The sequence below is a fragment of the Nicotiana sylvestris genome, chromosome 6 (assembly GCF_000393655.2).
Source record: "Nicotiana sylvestris chromosome 6, ASM39365v2, whole genome shotgun sequence".
In the NCBI taxonomy this organism is placed as follows: Eukaryota; Viridiplantae; Streptophyta; class Magnoliopsida; order Solanales; family Solanaceae; genus Nicotiana; species Nicotiana sylvestris.
In genome coordinates this window covers 3189846-3207394 of record NC_091062.1, presented here as the reverse complement: position 1 = coordinate 3207394, position 17549 = coordinate 3189846, and the positions used below count along the sequence as shown (strand labels likewise).

General features: G+C 36.1%; 1 protein-coding gene across 1 annotated transcript; it reads right to left on the bottom strand.

The window, feature by feature from the left end:
• Positions 1-14862: 14862 nt before the first annotated feature.
• On the bottom strand, positions 14863-17305 carry LOC104227147 (uncharacterized). The gene is made up of 5 exons (XM_070147843.1): positions 17270-17305; positions 16362-17189; positions 15730-16110; positions 15504-15647; positions 14863-15114 (listed from the first exon to the last, which is right to left on the bottom strand). Exons 1-5 carry the CDS (start codon positions 17303-17305, stop codon positions 14863-14865), a joined length of 1641 nt encoding a protein of 546 aa, XP_070003944.1.
• Between the last annotated feature and the right edge of the window lie 244 nt (positions 17306-17549).

Here is a 17549-nt window from a genome sequence, read left to right as displayed (position 1 = left end):
TGTTTAATTTGAAACAGGTAAAGGAAATGGCATTGATGACAGAAATGCATGCCATAAGGGAGACTGTCAAACTGGTGCAGAAAATTTTCCTTTCATTTAGAAAATTTTCTGGAAGTCAGGTACCCATTCGAGGAAGAATAAAGATAACACCAGCCTCAAGGGAAGTGGTTTTTGAACCGGTGTTATCCCCAGCAGTGTTGAAAGAAAGAAAATAATGAGTTTTAATAAAAGGAGTTGTATCCCTAGCGGACAGAACCAAAGAGATGAAACTGGTGTTTAGAAAAAGCAAAAGCCATTATCATCCCCAGCAGCTTCCAGAAGAATGAAGCATCGATTTGAAGGGATAAAATTCTCTAGCAGCGCTATTCTCAATAACGTTATCCCAAGAAGATAACACTTTTATCCCCAGCAGTGTTGAGAGAAAAAAAAAATTGAAGGAGGGGAAGAAAGGAGACTCCCCTAGTGGTATTATCCTAAGCAATCAGGCGTCCACCTGGAGAACAAGGAATAACAGTTGAAGTATCAGCAGTCAGGAGCCCCCCTGAAGAACATAATGACGATTTATTGGTTGAAATCAGAAGCCCCCCTGAAGAACAGAATGGCGATTTATTGGTTGAAGTCAGGAGCCCGCCTGAAGAAAGAAAATGCGTTTTATTTTTAAAAGTTGTTAAAATCTCGCCAGCCAAAGAAAGGAATGGCGTTTTTGAAAAGTTGTTGAAGTCAGGAGCCCCCCTGAAGAACAGAATGGCGATTTATTGGTTAAAGTCAGGAGCCCCCGTGAAGAATAGAATGACGATTTATTGGTAGAAGTCAGGAGCCCGCCTGAAGAAAGGAAAGGCGTTTTATTTTTAAAAGTTGTTAAAATCTCGCCAGCCAAAGAAAGGAATGGCATTTTTGAAAAGTTGTTGAAGTCAGGAGCCCCCTGAAGAACAGAATGACGATTTATTGGTTGAAGTCAGGAGCCCCCCTGAAGAACAGAATGGCGATTTATTGGTTGAAGTCAGGAGCCCCCTGAAGAACAGAATGGCGATTTATTGGTTGAAGTCAGGAGCCCGCCTGAAGAAAGGAAAGGCGTTTTATTTTCAAAATTGTCGTTGAAGTCAGGAGCCCGCCTGAAGAGAGGAAAGGCGTTTTAAAAGTTGTTGAAATCTCGCCAACCTAAAGAAAGGAATGGCATTTTTAAAGTTGTTGTTGAAGTCAGGAGCCCCCTGAAGAACAGAATGGTGATTTATTGGTTGAAGTCAGGAGCCCCCTGAAGAACAGAATGGCGATTTATTGGTTAAAGTCAGGAGCCCCCCTGAAGAACAGAATGACGATTTATTGGTTAAAGTCAGGAGCCCCCCTGAAGAACAGAATGGCCATTTATTGGTTGAAGTCAGGAGCCCGCCTGAAGAGAGGAAAGGCGTTTTAAAAGTTGTTGAAATCTCGCCAACCTAAAGAAAGGAATGACATTTTTTAAAGTTGTTGTTGAAGTCAGGAGCCCCCCTGAAGAACAGAATGGCGATTTATTGGTTGAAGTCAGGAGCCCCCTGGAAAACAGAATGGCGATTTATTGGTTGAAGTCAGGAGCCCCCTGAAGAACAGAATGGCGATTTATTGGTTGAAGTTAGGAGCCCGCCTGAAGAGAGGAAAGACGTTTTATTTTTAAAAGTTGTTGAAATCTCGCCAACCTAAAGAAAGGAATGGCATTTTTAAAGTTGTTGTTGAAGTCAGGAGCCCCCTGAAGAACAGAATGGCGATTTATTGGTTGAAGTCAGGAGCCCGCCTGAAGAGAGGAAAGACATTTTATTTTTAAAAAAGGTGTTGAAATCTCGCCAACCTAAAGAAAGGAATGACATTTTTTAAAGTTGTTGTTGAAGTCTGGAGCCCCCCTGGAGAACAGAATGGCGATTTATTGGTTGAAGTCAGGAGCCCCCTGAAGAACAGAATGGCGATTTATTGGTTGAAGTCAGGAGCCCGCCTGAAGAAAGGAAAGGCGTTTTATTATCAAAATTGTTGTTGAAGTCAGGAGCCCACCTGAAGAGAGGAAAGGCGTTTTAAAATTTGTTGAAATCTCGCCAACCTAAAGAAAGGAATGGCATTTTTAAAGTTGTTGTTGAAGTCAGGAGCCCCCTGAAGAACAGAATGGCAATTTATTGGTTGAAGTCAGGAGCCCCCTGAAGAACAGAATGACGATTTATTGGTTGAAGTCAGGAGCCCCCCTGAAGAACAGAATGGCCATTTATTGGTTGAAGTCAGGAGCCCGCCTGAAGAGAGGAAAGGCGTTTTAAAAGTTGTTGAAATCTCGCCAACCTAAAGAAAGGAATGGCATTTTTTAAAGTTGTTGTTGAAGTCAGGAGCCCCCCTGAATAACAGAATGACAATTTATTGGTTGAAGTCAGGAGCCCCCCTGAAGAACAGAATGGCGATTTATTGGTTGAAGTCAGGAGCCCCCCTGAAGAACAGAATGGCGATTTATTGGTTGAAGTCAGGAGCCCGCCTGAAGAGAGGAAAGGCGTTTTATTTTTAAAAGTTGTTGAAATCTCGCCAACCTAAAGAAAGGAATGACATTTTTAAAGTTGTTGTTGAAGTCAGGAGCCCCCTGAAGAACAGAATGGCGATTTATTGGTTGAAGTCAGGAGCCCCCTGAAGAATAGAATGGCGATGTATTGGTTGAAGTCAGGAGCCCCCTGAAGAACAGAATGGCGATTTATTGGTTGAAGTCAGGAGCCCGCCTGAAGAGAGAAAAGGCGTTTTAAAAGTTGTTGAAATCTCGCCAACCTAAAGAAAGGAATGGCATTTTTTAAAGTTGTTGTTGAAGTCAGGAGCCCCCCTGAATAACAGAATGGCGATTTATTGGTTGATGTCAGGAGCCCCCCTGGAAAACAGAATGGCGATTTATTGGTTGAAGTCAGGAGCCCGCTTGAAGAGAGGAAAGACGTTTTATTTTTAAAAAAGTTGTTGAAATCTCGCCAACCTAAAGAAAGGAATGACATTTTTTAAAGTTGTTGTTGAAGTCAGGAGCCCCCCTGGAGAACAGAATGGCGATTTATTGGTTGAAGTCAGGAGCCCCCCTGAAGAACAGAATGGCGATTTATTGGTTGAAGTTGGGAGCCCGCCCATAGAACAGAGGAATACAGTTCAGTCTTTTCATGTCAAGTGATGAAGTTGGGAGCCCGCCCATAGAATAGAGTAATACATTTCAGTATTAATTTTAAAGTGTTGAAGTTGGGAGCGCGCCCATAGAACAGAGGCATACATTTCAGTCTTTACATTTCAAGCGTTGAAGTTGGGAGCCTGCCCATAGAACAGAGGAATACATTTCAGTCTTTTCATTTCAAGTGTTGAAGTTGGGAGCCCGCCCATAGAACAGAGGAATACATTTCAGTCTTTTCATTTCAAGCGTTGAAGTTGGGAGCCCGCCCATAGAACAGAGGAATACATTTCAGTCTTTTCATTTCAAGTGTTGAAGTTGGGAGCCCGCCCATAGAACAGAGGAATACATTTCAGTATTACATTTCAAGTGTTGAAGTTGGGAGCCCGCCCATAGAACAGAGGAATACATTTCAGTCTTTTCATTTCAAGTGTTGAAGTTGGGAGCCCGCCCATAGAACAGAGGAATACATTTCAGTCTTTTCATTTCAAGTGTTGAAGTTGGGAGCCCGCCCATATAACAGAGGAATAGGTCAAAAGGAAGAAAGGATGCGTCTTGAAAGAAGCGACTGGAGAACATTAAATCATGCCCAGCATAACAAATCTGATAAAGAAAGCTGTATCCCCAGAGGAACCACCGAAAAGCTTAATGAAGGAAGCCATATCCCCAGTGGATCGAACAAAATGATGAAAAATTGGCATTCCGAAAAGTAAAGGGCCAGAAGCCTCGGAAGAAAAGCACCGAAAGAAACGCAAGCAGATAAGAAAGCAGGGCAACAAGAACAAATTGCAGTCTAGCCTAGCTTCTTGTTTTCTTTTAAGCACGGTGTAACAAGGAGATCGGTAAGCAGTGGTAATAGCATGCAACAACAGTAACATTGCAGTCCCACGGTAGTCCCAGCTACCAAAACTTCCCGAACTACATTGACCTGATTCCTGTTTAGCCCAGGATATGTAGGAAACCTTTGAAGCAAAGGTTCGGTCAAATCTTTTTCAAAAAATGCTTCACACGGAGTACTCGGATGGGCAAAAATCGCTCGCTTTATCTTTGCACGAAAACCCTTCGTGTCTTCGGGCAAAGAGGGGCAGCTGTAAGCACGTGATTTTTGCCCTATATGAGAATTACTCCCAAAAAATTCAAAAATAAAATGATTTTCCTTGGTGTGCAATTTTGTGATATTTTGTGATATTTTTGAATAATTATTTGTATTTGTCTGTGCATGTTTATTTGTTAAATTAATAAAAATACAAAAATATGTCGCATTTTGCATGTAGGATTTAATTCTACAATTGTTAGTAATTAAGTTTGTTTTACAAAAAAATAAAAATTACAAAAATAGGCATCGTTTGCATTTTTAGCATTTAATGTCCAAATATACAATTTTATGCTTAATTAATACTTAATTGTGCGTTAATTATTATTGGGAGTTAATTTGCGCTTTTATAACTTAATTTAGTTCTTAATAATAGTTTAAGTATTTTTATAATTTAGTTTTAGAAAAATAAAAGAAGAAAAGAGAGCAAAAACATAAAGAAAGTCGGAATTGGGCCTCTTCTTCAAATTCAAGCCACAAGCCCAAAAAATACTCAATCCTCCAAAATGACCCAGTCCATTTCGAACTGGGTCGATCCAATCCATAACCCAAATACCCAACATCCCCCTATCTTGTAAAACAAAACAAAAGAAAAAACCAAACCCTAAAAAACCTAAACCATCCGCCACCCCCCCTCCCTATCTTCTTCTTCTCCAAAGCTCCAAACCCCACCTCCCATGGTTGCCCTTTACCCTCCATTCTCACGTCCAAACGACCCCTCGCGTCTTCATCTTCTCCACGGCAAGCTCAGGCTCATCCATGGCTGCCCTTAACTTCACCATCGTTGCCCTTGCTTCATCTTCTTCGCCGAGCTCAAGCTTGAGCTCAGGTTGCCATGGCTGCCCCACCCCGTCGGCACCTGCTGCTTCATCTTTTCCGTCCAAACACCACCACCAAACGACCAGCTGCTACTTTTTCTTCGTGTTTCGTTGTCAACCTGTCGCGCTGCTGCTCCATTCTCCAAACGACCATGCTCCTGTTTCTGTTTCGCTGCTGCCTACCGTCGCTGTGTATTCGCTGCTGCTGCCGCTGCTGCTACTCCGTTTTGCTGCTGCTGCTCACGTTTCACGCGTCTGCCTCCTACTGCCTCTGCGTCGAGCAAATGACCAGTTGCTACTGCCTCACCAACGTTGTTGTTGCTTCATCTTCTTCGTTTCTTCGTCGTTGTTTTGAACAGGTTAGTTGGTTTAAGTTTCAATTTTGTCCATATTTTTGTTTGATGTTTTTCGGATCCAAAATCGATAAATGATTCAATTCTTGTTTTGTTTGTTCGTCGTTGAAATAATTTTCTAGTTTGTTCATATGTTTTGTTGATTAAATTTTCAGATTCAAATGGAACTTTGATTAATTAATTTTTCAGTTTGTTTCATGTTTGTTTTATCGTTCTTGTTTATTGTTTAGTTAAAAAATTGTTAGTTTAATATTGGTTATATACAAATTGAAGTTTAATTAATTATTTCTTCAAATTTTTTTCATGTGTTTTATGTATTTTTTTTTTCAGAAATTGTTAATATTGTTAAGTTCAAGTTTAAATTCATAATTGTTTCTTCTTAAGTTTTGTTTTGATTTGCCTAAAAGAATTTAGTTGTAATAGGGAAGTATGTTGGTTTAATCATTTGAATCCATCATTTTTATTTTTAGATTTAATTCATGTTCATACTTTGTTTGTTTGATCTTGAATCCGAAATTTGTATAGTTTGATTTCTTGTTTATTGATTATCATTTTTGATTATTTCTTCAGTTTGCTTCATGATTTTGTTTAGTTTTAATATAGGAATTGTTGGTTGTAAAGTTGTTTGATTTTTAAGTTCAAATGATTATTGAATTTAGAAATCTGAATATACTTGTTTGTTGTTGTTGTTGTTGAATCTGAAAGTAGGTTTTTTTGTTGCTAAAAAATATTGTTCAATCAAAATTTTAGTTGTTCTTTGTTGTTCAATTTGTGTTCATGTGATATTGTTGTTGTATTGTTCATCCGTGTTCATATGATTTGTTGTTTGAATTTGTGTAGAAATTGGTCATATTGACTATATTTTGGTTGAGTTTGATTAATTGATTTGTTATAGCTGATGGGGGTAGTTTGGTAAATTGCAGTACGTTCAGGGGTAAAATGATAATTGCAATAAGGTCGGAGGGGTAGTTTGGTAATTAAACATTTTTATAATTCTTTATGTTAAGCATGGGGACAAAATGTAATGGGATGTGGGTGATATAGTTGTTTAATATAAATGGGGGACAAGACAAAATGTAGTGGAGGGGAATATGACAATTGTTTATGGTAGGCATGGGGGACAAAATGTAATGGGTTAGTTTGATATATTAGTTTAATATAATGGGGGATGAGTGGGAAGATAATGGGTTTGGTAGGAGAAAGTGATTGATTTTAATTGATTAAAGGGTTGGGGATATAAAGAGAGGTCTTGAATCAGATTTTGGAGAGAAGAGAAGACAGAAGAGAATAAGAAGAATACAGAAAAAAACGGACAGATAGAGAGAGAGAGAGAAAAAATGGCTGAATATTTAAGAGAGACAAAAATTTCGAAAAATATAAAAACTTTCAAATAAATAAGAACTAAAAAAAAATCTTCTGCTTTCTTTCATTGTTTGAAATCAGCATTAATTGTTGTTGTTTCATCAAAGCTTTAAGCTTTTGTTTTGGGATTACTGCTCCACTGGTTTGAAAACTCTGTTCCTGGGTTGTTACTGTTGCTGGACTGTTGTTGTTGTGCTGTATTGTTATTACTGCTGCTGATTCTCATCTTCATTTTCTTTTGCTTCCAATATCAGGTACACAACTGACATGCTGGTTATTGTAAACTGAAACATGTAGCATGAATACGAAAATGAAGAGTTGAAGTTCCAGATTTATTTTAATTATATTCTAAATTTTATTTGTATATATAAATTGTTTAGCTTACTCTAATCAGAATCATATAGCTGTTTAATATATATAGTGAAACATCGGATGATAGCTTAACGGACGAACTATCTATATATTGCCTAAAAATAAATAAATGGTGTAGTAACTTTGTCTAGTTAATTCGCTATTGTTGGATGATTACCATGTCTCAAAAAGCACGTTAGTTCATCAAAATAGACCATTTTGGAACTTGGAGGGATGTTGTTTAGTTAAATATTATTGGTTAATTTCAGCATGTAAATAAATTAAGACATTTTTTTTATTTTATTTTGTAGAGACAAATTTAATAGAGAATAATGTAGGAATTTTAGGATTGTCTTTTAAAAATAAATGAGACGAGCCTCGCCGAATAAAAATATAAAATTGGGGGGCCCTCGATAAATGTTTAGTTAAAATTAATTAGACTTTGGGATGAGCCGTTTAGCAAAATTCCCCGGCCTTACCCAGAAATAATAATACGCTTACCCAGAAATAATAATACGCTAATTGCTTTAGGCGCGCATTTTAATAAGCTTACCTTCTTAAACTCGGGTGTGCATTTCATGCGACCCAAATCCAAATCCCAAAACATTGAATAAAAATGCGTTCCGGATTGCGGGTGCATTTCATGTGACGTAATCCAAAGACATGTTTTAAACAATGTTCACATTCTTGTAAAAATAATAATAACAATTATGAAAGCGGTAAAAAGATAAAATTTGCACATAAGTTCATATTTGTATAAAATCATATAATCAAGCCGAATATAACAGTTGAGCGACCGTGCTAGAACCACGGAACTCGGGAATGCCTAACACCTTCTCCCGGGTTAACAGAATTCCTTATCCGGATTTCTGGTACGCAGACTGTAATATGGAGTCATTCTTTTCCTCGATTCGGGATTAAAATTGGTGACTTGGGACACCCTAAATCTCCCAAGTGGCGACTCTGAAATAAACAAACAAATCCCGTTTCGATTGTCCTTTAATTGGAAAAAACTCCTTGTACCCTCGCGGGGGCGGAAAAAGGAGGTGTGACAGTATTCATATGTATCTTCTTGTATTTTTGTACCTTTTTGTATAGTGTATTCGGTTTCTTCTATAGTATGTTTATGTATTCATGTGTATTTGGTTGTTTCCAACAGTTCATTTTTAATGTAATTTTACCTGTATTCATATATATTCATGTGTATTTAGCGTTTGCTAATGTATATTTGCGATAATTCAATTGTCCAGTTTGACCTCAAATGTATTTATATGCATTCATATGTATTCAGGTGTATTCATCTTAAATATTTTGTATTATATTTGTATGTTACAAAGTATGTTAGCATATATTTAGCCTTGTCACTGTATCTAGTCTTCTGTAAGTGTTTGTAGTTGTCTGATATGCATTTAGCCTTGTCACTGTATCATGTCTTACATGTATTCCAAAAAAACTTAATATGTATTTTTGCAATGTATTCATCTGTATTAACACGTATCTTTCAATGTTCATTGTATGGAATTGATTTGTTTGTGAAACACCAGCCAAAATTAGCACCCCATATTAGTAGTTACACTAACACTGATATAGTATCCCAGCTAAAAGATAAGCTTACTCCCGATCAGTTCCAACAATTCGGCAATACATGATTTGGCTCATTTCTTCAAATGAAGCGATTTGATGTTCAACATCAACTCTTCAGATGCTTCATGGCTCGACAGTTAAACGGCACTCCAAACAATGTATTTGCAGTATACGTCAATGGTACTGAATTACATTTCACATTAAGGGAGTTTGCGCTTGTGACTGGCCTCAAATGTGTAGGTAAAGATGAAGATTTTGAGTTTAGTGAAACTCCTCCTAACCGGCTTATTGCGACTTATTTTGGAAGTGCTAATACTGTAAAGAAGAAATACTTGAGACAATGCTTCAATGACAAGGCATGGGGCCCCGACAATGATGAGGATGCTTTGAAGATATCTTTGTTGTATTTCATTCACACCTTTATATTTTCATCTGAGAAGAATTGTGTAACTATACCTAAGGCTAGATTTTGACTTAGTAGAGAGTGGGCGCTATTCTGAATATCATTGGGGTATTAAAGCATTTGAGCTGTTGATAAACTCGATTAGCAAGAATATGGATGCTTTGAAGAAGTATTACAGGATAGCTGGGATGCCCCTAGCTATGCAGGTGTGGTTTTATGAGTGTTATTCTTCTGTTGATTCCAAAATTGCAGTCCGAGTCTGTGACGTGGTCCCCAGAATACTCAATTGGAGAACCACCGGAAATCAACCAACATTTTCTTATCTGACGAACAGCATGTTCAAAGACACCGGAAACACAGTAATATACAAATGTTATCAATATTCTGAAGATAATTGAACACAAATACATCTATAATTTGCATACATTTGCATTCAGTTAGAGGGAAGCCTACTGTAATATACATTGGATTCATAAGCTTATATACAAGAATACTTGCATACATATTAATACATTTTAATACATTCTAAATACAACAGAGTTAAATACACCTGAATATAGCATTATACAGTTATGCATTAATATGTTTTTTGTAAGTCATATATTATATTTGTTCACAGATTGTGTTCAAGGACATCACTCCTCTAGATATAGAGCTTGTTGTTATTCAGATTCCTCAAGTGTGCGCCGATATTGAGAAAATACCTACTCCTGCGCATTCAGACAAATCGGGACAGGATACGGATGACTTTTCTCCTACACCCAATCTTCAATCTAAGAAGAAACATGTTGAAAGTGTTGGTCCATCTTCATCACCTCCACATAAGAAGGTCAAGGAACAGCCCAAGATTCCTACAAAAGAACCAGAATATCAGCCCAAAGTCCCTCCTGTTTGTGTTTCTGACATTGGACATAAACTTGTGCATGACCATCAACTCCCAGAAGGCCAAAATGAGGAAGTATCTTCTTTGAGGAAAGACCTAAAATCATTCAAATAATACGTGAGTATTTACCCACCGATTAATCAATAAAGTTTGATAGCTATGTATTTTAGTATTTTTCTAACTATTTTGTACTGTTAAGGTTGTTGGAGAGTTCAAGTCCCTAAGGACATTGATCAATGATAACTTCAAGATGCTTTCAGATCATCTTCAACAAAATCAGCAAACTGAACCCATAGTGAGACATGATGGTGGCATTGACACAGATGTCAGAGATAATCATGAGGTATAAAAGCAGTTATCATATTGAACATATGTATTTAGCTGTATTCATATATGTTTTAATCTAGCCATTTTACTGATGTATTTAACTGTTATTCAGCTATATATATATATATATGTATTCTGACTTTTAAATCTTAACATATTGAGCATATTTTTTTAGATGTATTCATAACTGTGTTACACTTAATCTATAATATCACTTTAAACTGCCGTATTTATTTTTATTTCAACTGTATTTACATGTATTCTGCTTGGTTAATCTGCATTTTCTGTCATGTATACTAGCTACTTATATGTATTTAATCTTTTTTCTAACATTAAGTTACCATGCTAACAATGATACATACAACTACTAGAAAACTACTTCAGAGGTACTGTCCATCATACCATCTACCACAAACCAAGAGGATGCATCTAAAGAATTCTATATTTCTCAATTTGAACTGGACGACAAGTTTCTACCCAGTCAAATTCCAGAAACTAGAATAGTTGTTCACGCCAGTGCAAAAAAAGATGAAGCCACACCAGTACAACCTCAACGAAATAGGCGACCAAGTAGATGGAACTCTTCGCCTTATCAGTCTAACTTCGACTCAGGAGGTAAGTGATTTTACAAACGTAATATTCAGCATTCATCGTGATTGAATCATTTATAGTAGTCCATAAACACAAATTCAATTTACAGCATGTTCCTCTGTAAAGTTGACAACCATCTTTGAGAAAAGACACCCGTTTGAGGAAGATCCAATAACGGGGCCACATCCTATGTTACTCATTCAAGAATATGACAAGTGGGTTCGTGAAGGTCTTCTAGCAAGACATGATCAGAAGTGAGTTTTCCCCCGTTCATTGTATTATGTTTTCATTTTTTTAAGGTATGTACATAATGAGTTTTATATCATACTTGTAGAGGTAATCTCGACGACCATTACAAGAAAAACAAGTCTATAGGATTTTGGAGTTGATCAAGTTGATTCCAAAAACTGGTTTTACCTTCTATCCATTGACGGGAAGTTATGGGATGACAATGTGAGTCTTTCCCAAAACTGATAATCTTATCTTTAAATAATAACATGTTGTTTTATTAACTTGTATTTAGTTGTATTATTCAGCTATATTTTTCTCTAATTTCCTATGTATTCAGCTATAGTCAATTGAATTGAACTGTATTATTAACCTATAGTCAACTTTATTGAAACTGTTGTATTCAATTGTATTGAACAATTGAATTACCTGTATTCATCCAATGGTAGTTAAATTCAATTGTTTCAACCAGCTGTCCAGATCTGTATTCAACTGTATTACAGTGTATTCCACCAAAGTCAGTTGAATTGAACTGTATTATTAACCTATATTCAACTCTATTCTACATGTTATATTCACCTATATTAAGGAATTGAATTAGTTGTATTCATTCAATGTCAGTTGAATTCAACTGTAGTCCATAATCTGTATACAGTTGTATTCACCTATATTACAGTGTATTCCTCTATTTTCTATATTCAACTTTTTTTTAGCATCTGTATTGAGGTATTCATATATATTATTTCTTAGTTCAAGCAAATAAACTCACACTATCTACCAACCTCTTTTGTTTATAGCATATGGATGTCATATTCTACTATTTGCGAAAGATGGGCAAGTACAATCAGCATAGGGACTTCACGTTTACTACTGTTGATTGTATATTCAAGACAAGAATAGCTGAAATATATGACAGGTATGAAGATACAGATAGTGATGCTAATGTAGCCAAACAAGAAGACGTTGTATGTGAGTATATTAGGGGCTACAGATTGCATGCTAATGTACCCTGGCATACAGTGGATAATGTCTTGATACCAGTGAACTTGAAGGAAAAACTTCATTGGGTGTTGGTTGTTGTGACTTTCAAAGATAGATGTATCAAAGTGTACGACTCGTACACGTCTTCCGGTTATGATGCATACATAGTCTCTGAGATTGTAAAGCTAGCTAAGCTACTACTTCTGTATCTGTCAATTAGTGGCTTTTACATAGATAGTCAAGGCATTGACTGTTATGCTTATCCCGCATACACAAACAAGGATCATAACGAACCTTTTGAAGTTATCTTCGTTCCAAATCTGCCTCAACAGAAAGCGGGCAGCATGTAAGTATCCAATCATCATTCTTATATGTTTTATACAAATCTAATTGTATTAATTATTTTATATTCTGTTTCAATCAATTATTTTTTAGGGATTGTGAAGTGCATGTTGCAGCCTTCGCGGAGTTTCTGAGCACTATTGGAGAGATTACACAAAAAACACCATTTGATGCCATTATTCCCCGTCAAAGATATGGTGCTCTGTTATGGGACTATGCTATGCGCAAGATAGATGCTGATGCAATAAGCGAGAGTGAAGCACCTTCAAAGATTAAAAGGCAAATCTCTGAGTCGGAGGCAAAGATGCAGATAGTTTTAGAATAGCTTTAGGTTTTTTTTTTGAGTTTTGCTTGAACAATGATACTGATTGTAGTGGTTTTGGTCGTAGATGCTATTTACTTACATGCTGAAATTTGGTTAAGTTTGCTTGAACACATGCTGAAATCTGTTCAAGCAAACTTAACCAAATTTCAGCATGTAAGTAAATAGCATCTACGACCAAAACCACTACAATCAGTATCATTGTTCAAGCTAAACTTAAAAAAAAACCTAAAGTTATTCTAAAACTATCTGCATCTTTGCCTCCGACTCAGAGATTTGCCTTTTAATCTTTGAAGGTGCTTCACTCTCACTTATTGCATCAGCATCTATCTTGCGCATAACATAGTCCCATAACAGAGCACCATATCTTTGACGGAGAAGAGTGGCATCAAATGGTGTTTTTTGTGTAATCTCTCCAATAGTGCTCAGAAACTCCGCGAAGGCTGCAACATGCACTCCACAATCCCTAAAAAATAATTGATTGAAACAGAATATAAAATAATTAATACAATTAGATTTGTATAAAACATATAAGAATGATGATTGGATACTTACATGCTGCCCGCTTTCTGTTGAGGCAGATTTGGAACGAAGATAACTTCAAAAGGTTCGTTATGATCCTTGTTTGTGTATGCGGGATAAGCATACCAGTCAATGCCTTGACTATCTATGTAAAAGCCACTAATTGACAGATACAGAAGTAGTAGCTTAGCTAGCTTTACAATCTCAGAGACTATGTATGCATCATGACTGGAAGACGTGTACGAGTCGTACACTTTGATACATCTATCTTTGAAAGTCACAACAACCAACACCCAATGAAGTTTTTCCTTCAAGTTCACTGGTATCAAGACATTATCCACTGTATGCCAGGGTACATTAGCATGCAATCTGTAGCCCCTAATATACTCACATACAACGTCTTCTTGTTTGGCTACATTAGCATCACTATCTGTATCTTCATACCTGTCATATATTTCAGCTATTCTTGTCTTGAATATACAATCAACAGTAGTAAACGTGAAGTCCCTATGTTGATTGTACTTGCCCATCTTTCGCAAATAGTAGAATATGACATCCATATGCTATAAACAAAAGAGGTTGGTAGATAGTGTGAGTTTATTTGCTTGAACTAAGAAATAATATATATGAATACCTCAATACAGATGCAAAAAAAAAGTTGAATACAGAAAATAGAGGAATATACTGTAATACAGGTGAATACAACTGTATACAGATTATGGACTACAGTTGAATTCAACTGACATTGAATGAATACAACTAATTCAATTCCTTAATATAGGTGAATACAACATGTAGAATAGAGTTGAATATAGGTTAATAATACAGTTCAATTCAACTGACTTTGGTGGAATACACTGTAATACAGTTGAATACAGATCTGGACAGCTAGTTGAAACAATTGAATTTAACTACCATTGGATGAATACAGGTAATTCAATTGTTCAATACAGTTGAATACAACAGTTTCAATAAAGTTGACTATAGGTTAATAATACAGTTCAATTCAATTGACTATAGCTGAATACATAGGAAATCAGAGAAAAATACAGTTGAATAATACAACTAAATACAAGTTAATAAAACAACATGTTATTATTTAAAGATAAGATTATCAGTTTTGGGAAAGACTCACATTGTCATCCCATAACTTCCCGTCAATGGATAGAAGGTAAAACCAGTTTTTGGAATCAACTTGATCAACTCCAAAATCTAATGGAATGTGAAGTATAAACTTGTTTTTCTTGTAATGGTCGTCGAGATTACCTCTACAAGTATGATATAAAACTCATTATGTACATACCTTAAAAAATGAAAACATAATACAATGAACGGGGGAAAACTCACTTCTGATCATGTCTTGCTAGAAGACCTTCACGAACCCACTTGTCATATTCTTGAATGAGTAACATAGGATGTGGCCCTGTTATTGGATCTTCCTCAAATGGGTGTCTTTTCTCAAAGATGGGTGTCAACTTTACAGAGGAACATGCTGTAAATTGAATTTGTGTTTATGGACTACTATAAATGATTTAATCACGATGAATGCTGAATATTACGTTTGTAAAATCACTTACCTCCTGAGTCGAAGTTAGACTGATAAGGCGAAGAGTTCCATCTACTTGGTCGCCTATTTCGTTGAGGTTGCACTGGTGTGGCTTCATCTTTTTTTGCACTGGCGTGAACAACTATTCTAGTTTCTGGAATTTGACTGGGTAGAAACTTGTCGTCCAGTTCAAATTGAGAAACATAGAATTCTTTAGATACATCCTCTTGGTTTGTGGTAGATGGTATGATGGACGGTACCTCTGAAGTAGTTTTCTGGTAGTTGTATGTATCATTGTTAGCATGGTAACTTAATATTAGAAAAAAGATTAAATACATATAAGTAGCTAGTATACATTACAGAAAATACAGATTAACTAAGCAGAATACATGTAAATACAGTTGAAATAAAAATAAATACGGCAGTTTAAAGTGATATTACAGATTAAGTGTAACACAATTATGAATACATCTAAAAAAAAATATGCTCAATATGTTAAGATTTAAAAGTCAGAATACACACACACACACATATATATATATATATATATATATATATATATATATAGCTGAATAACAGTTAAATACGTCAGTAAAATGGCTAGATTAAAACATATATGAATACAACTAAATACATATGTTCAATATGATAACTGCTTTTATACCTCATGATTATCTCCGGCATCTATGTCAATGCCACCATCATGTCTCACTATGGGTTCAGTTTGCTGATTTTGTTGAAGATGGTCTGAAAGCATCTTGAAGTTATCATTGATCAATGTCCTTAGAGACTTGAACTCTCCAACAACCTTAACAGTACAAAATAGTTAGAAAAATACTAAAACACATAGCTATCAAACTTTATTGATTAATCGGTGGGTAAATACTCACGTATTCTTTGAATGATTTTAGGTCTTTCCTCAAAGAAGATACTTCCTCATTTTGGCCTTCTGGGAGTTGATGGTCATGCACAAGTTTATGTCCAATGTCAGAAACACAAACAGGAGGGACTTTGGGCTGATATTCTGGTTCTTTTATAGGAATCTTGGGCTGTTCCTTGACCTTCTTATGTGGCGGTGATGAAGATGGACCAACACTTTCAACATGTTTCTTCTTAGATTGAAGATTGGGTGTAGGAGAAAAGTCATTCGTATCCTGTCCCGATTTGTCTGAATGCGCAGGAGTAGGTATTTTCTCAATATCGGCGCACACTTGAGGAATCTGAATAACAACAAGCTCTATATCTAGAGGAGTGATGTCCTTGAACACAATCTGTGAACAAAAATAAGATATGACTTACAAAAAACATATTAATGCATAACTGTATAATGCTATATTCAGGTGTATTTAACTCTGTTTTATTTAAAATGTATTAATATGTATGCAAGTATTCATGTATATAAGCTTATGAATCCATTGTATATTACAGTAGGCTTCCCCTCTAACTGAATGCAAATGTATGCAAATTATAGATGTATTTGTGTTCAATTATCTTCAGAATATTGATAACATTTGTATATTACTGTGTTTCCGGTGTCTTTGAACATGTTGTTCGTCAGATAAGAAAATGTTGGCTGATTTCCAGTGGTTCTCCAATTGAGTATTCTGGGGACCACGTCGCAGTCTCGGACTGCAATTTTGGAATCAACAGAAGAATAGCACTCATAAAACCACACCTGCATAGCTAGGGGCATCCCAGCTATCCTGTAATACTTCTTCAAAGCATCCATCTTCTTGCTAATCGAGTTTATCAACAGCTCAAATGCTTTAATACCCCAATGATATTCAGAATAGCGCCCACTCTCTACTAAGTCAAAATCTAGCCTCGGTATAGTTGCACTATTCTTCTCAGATGAAAATATAAAGGTGTGGATGAAATACAACAAAGATATCTTCAAAGCATCCTCATCATTGTCGGGGCCCCATGCCTTGTCATTGAAGCATTGTCTCAAGTGTTTCTTCTTTACAATATTAGCACTTCCAAAATAAGTCGCAATAAGCCGGTTAGGAGGAGTTTCACTAAACTCAAAATCTTCATCTTTACCTACACATTTGAGGCCAGTCACAAGCGCAAACTCCCTTAATGTGAAATGTAATTCAGTACCATTGACGTATACTGCAAATACATTATTTGGAGTGCCGTTTAACTGTCGAGCCATGAAGCATCTGAAGAGTTGATGTTGAACATCAAATCGCTTCATTTGAAGAAATGAGCCAAAACATGTATTGCCGAATTGTTGGAACTGATCGGGAGTAAGCTTATCTTTTAGCTTGGATACTATATCAGTATTAGTGTAACTACTAATATGGGGTGCTAATTTTGGCTGGTGTTTCACAAACAAATCAATTCCCTGCAATGAACATTGAAAGATACATGTTAATACAGATGAATATATTGCAAAAATACATATTAAGTTTTTTTTTGGAATACATGTAAGACATGATACAGTGACAAGGCTAAATGCATGTCAGACAACTACAAACACTTACAGAAGACTAGATACAGTGACAAGGCTAAATATATGCTAACATACTTTGTAACATACAGATATAATACAAAATATTTAAGATGAATACACCTGAATACATATGAATGCATATGAATGCATATGAATACATTTGAGGTCAAACTGGACAATTGAATTATCGCAAATATACATTAGCAAACGCTAAATACACATGAATACATATGAATACAGGTAAAATTACAT

Bases quoted from the DNA above. Each gene is read 5' to 3' on its own strand.
- LOC104227147 (XM_070147843.1), bottom strand. From the start codon at position 17,305: ATGCATTTAGCCTTGTCACTGTATCATGTCTTACAT. The intron at 15,648-15,729 runs GTGAGTATTTAC...TGTACTGTTAAG, and splicing joins TAAAATCATTCAAAGAATAC to GTTGTTGGAGAGTTCAAGTC. The intron at 15,115-15,503 runs GTATAAAAGCAG...TACAACTACCAG, and splicing joins ATGCCGGAGATAATCATGAG to AAAACTACTTCAGAGGTACC.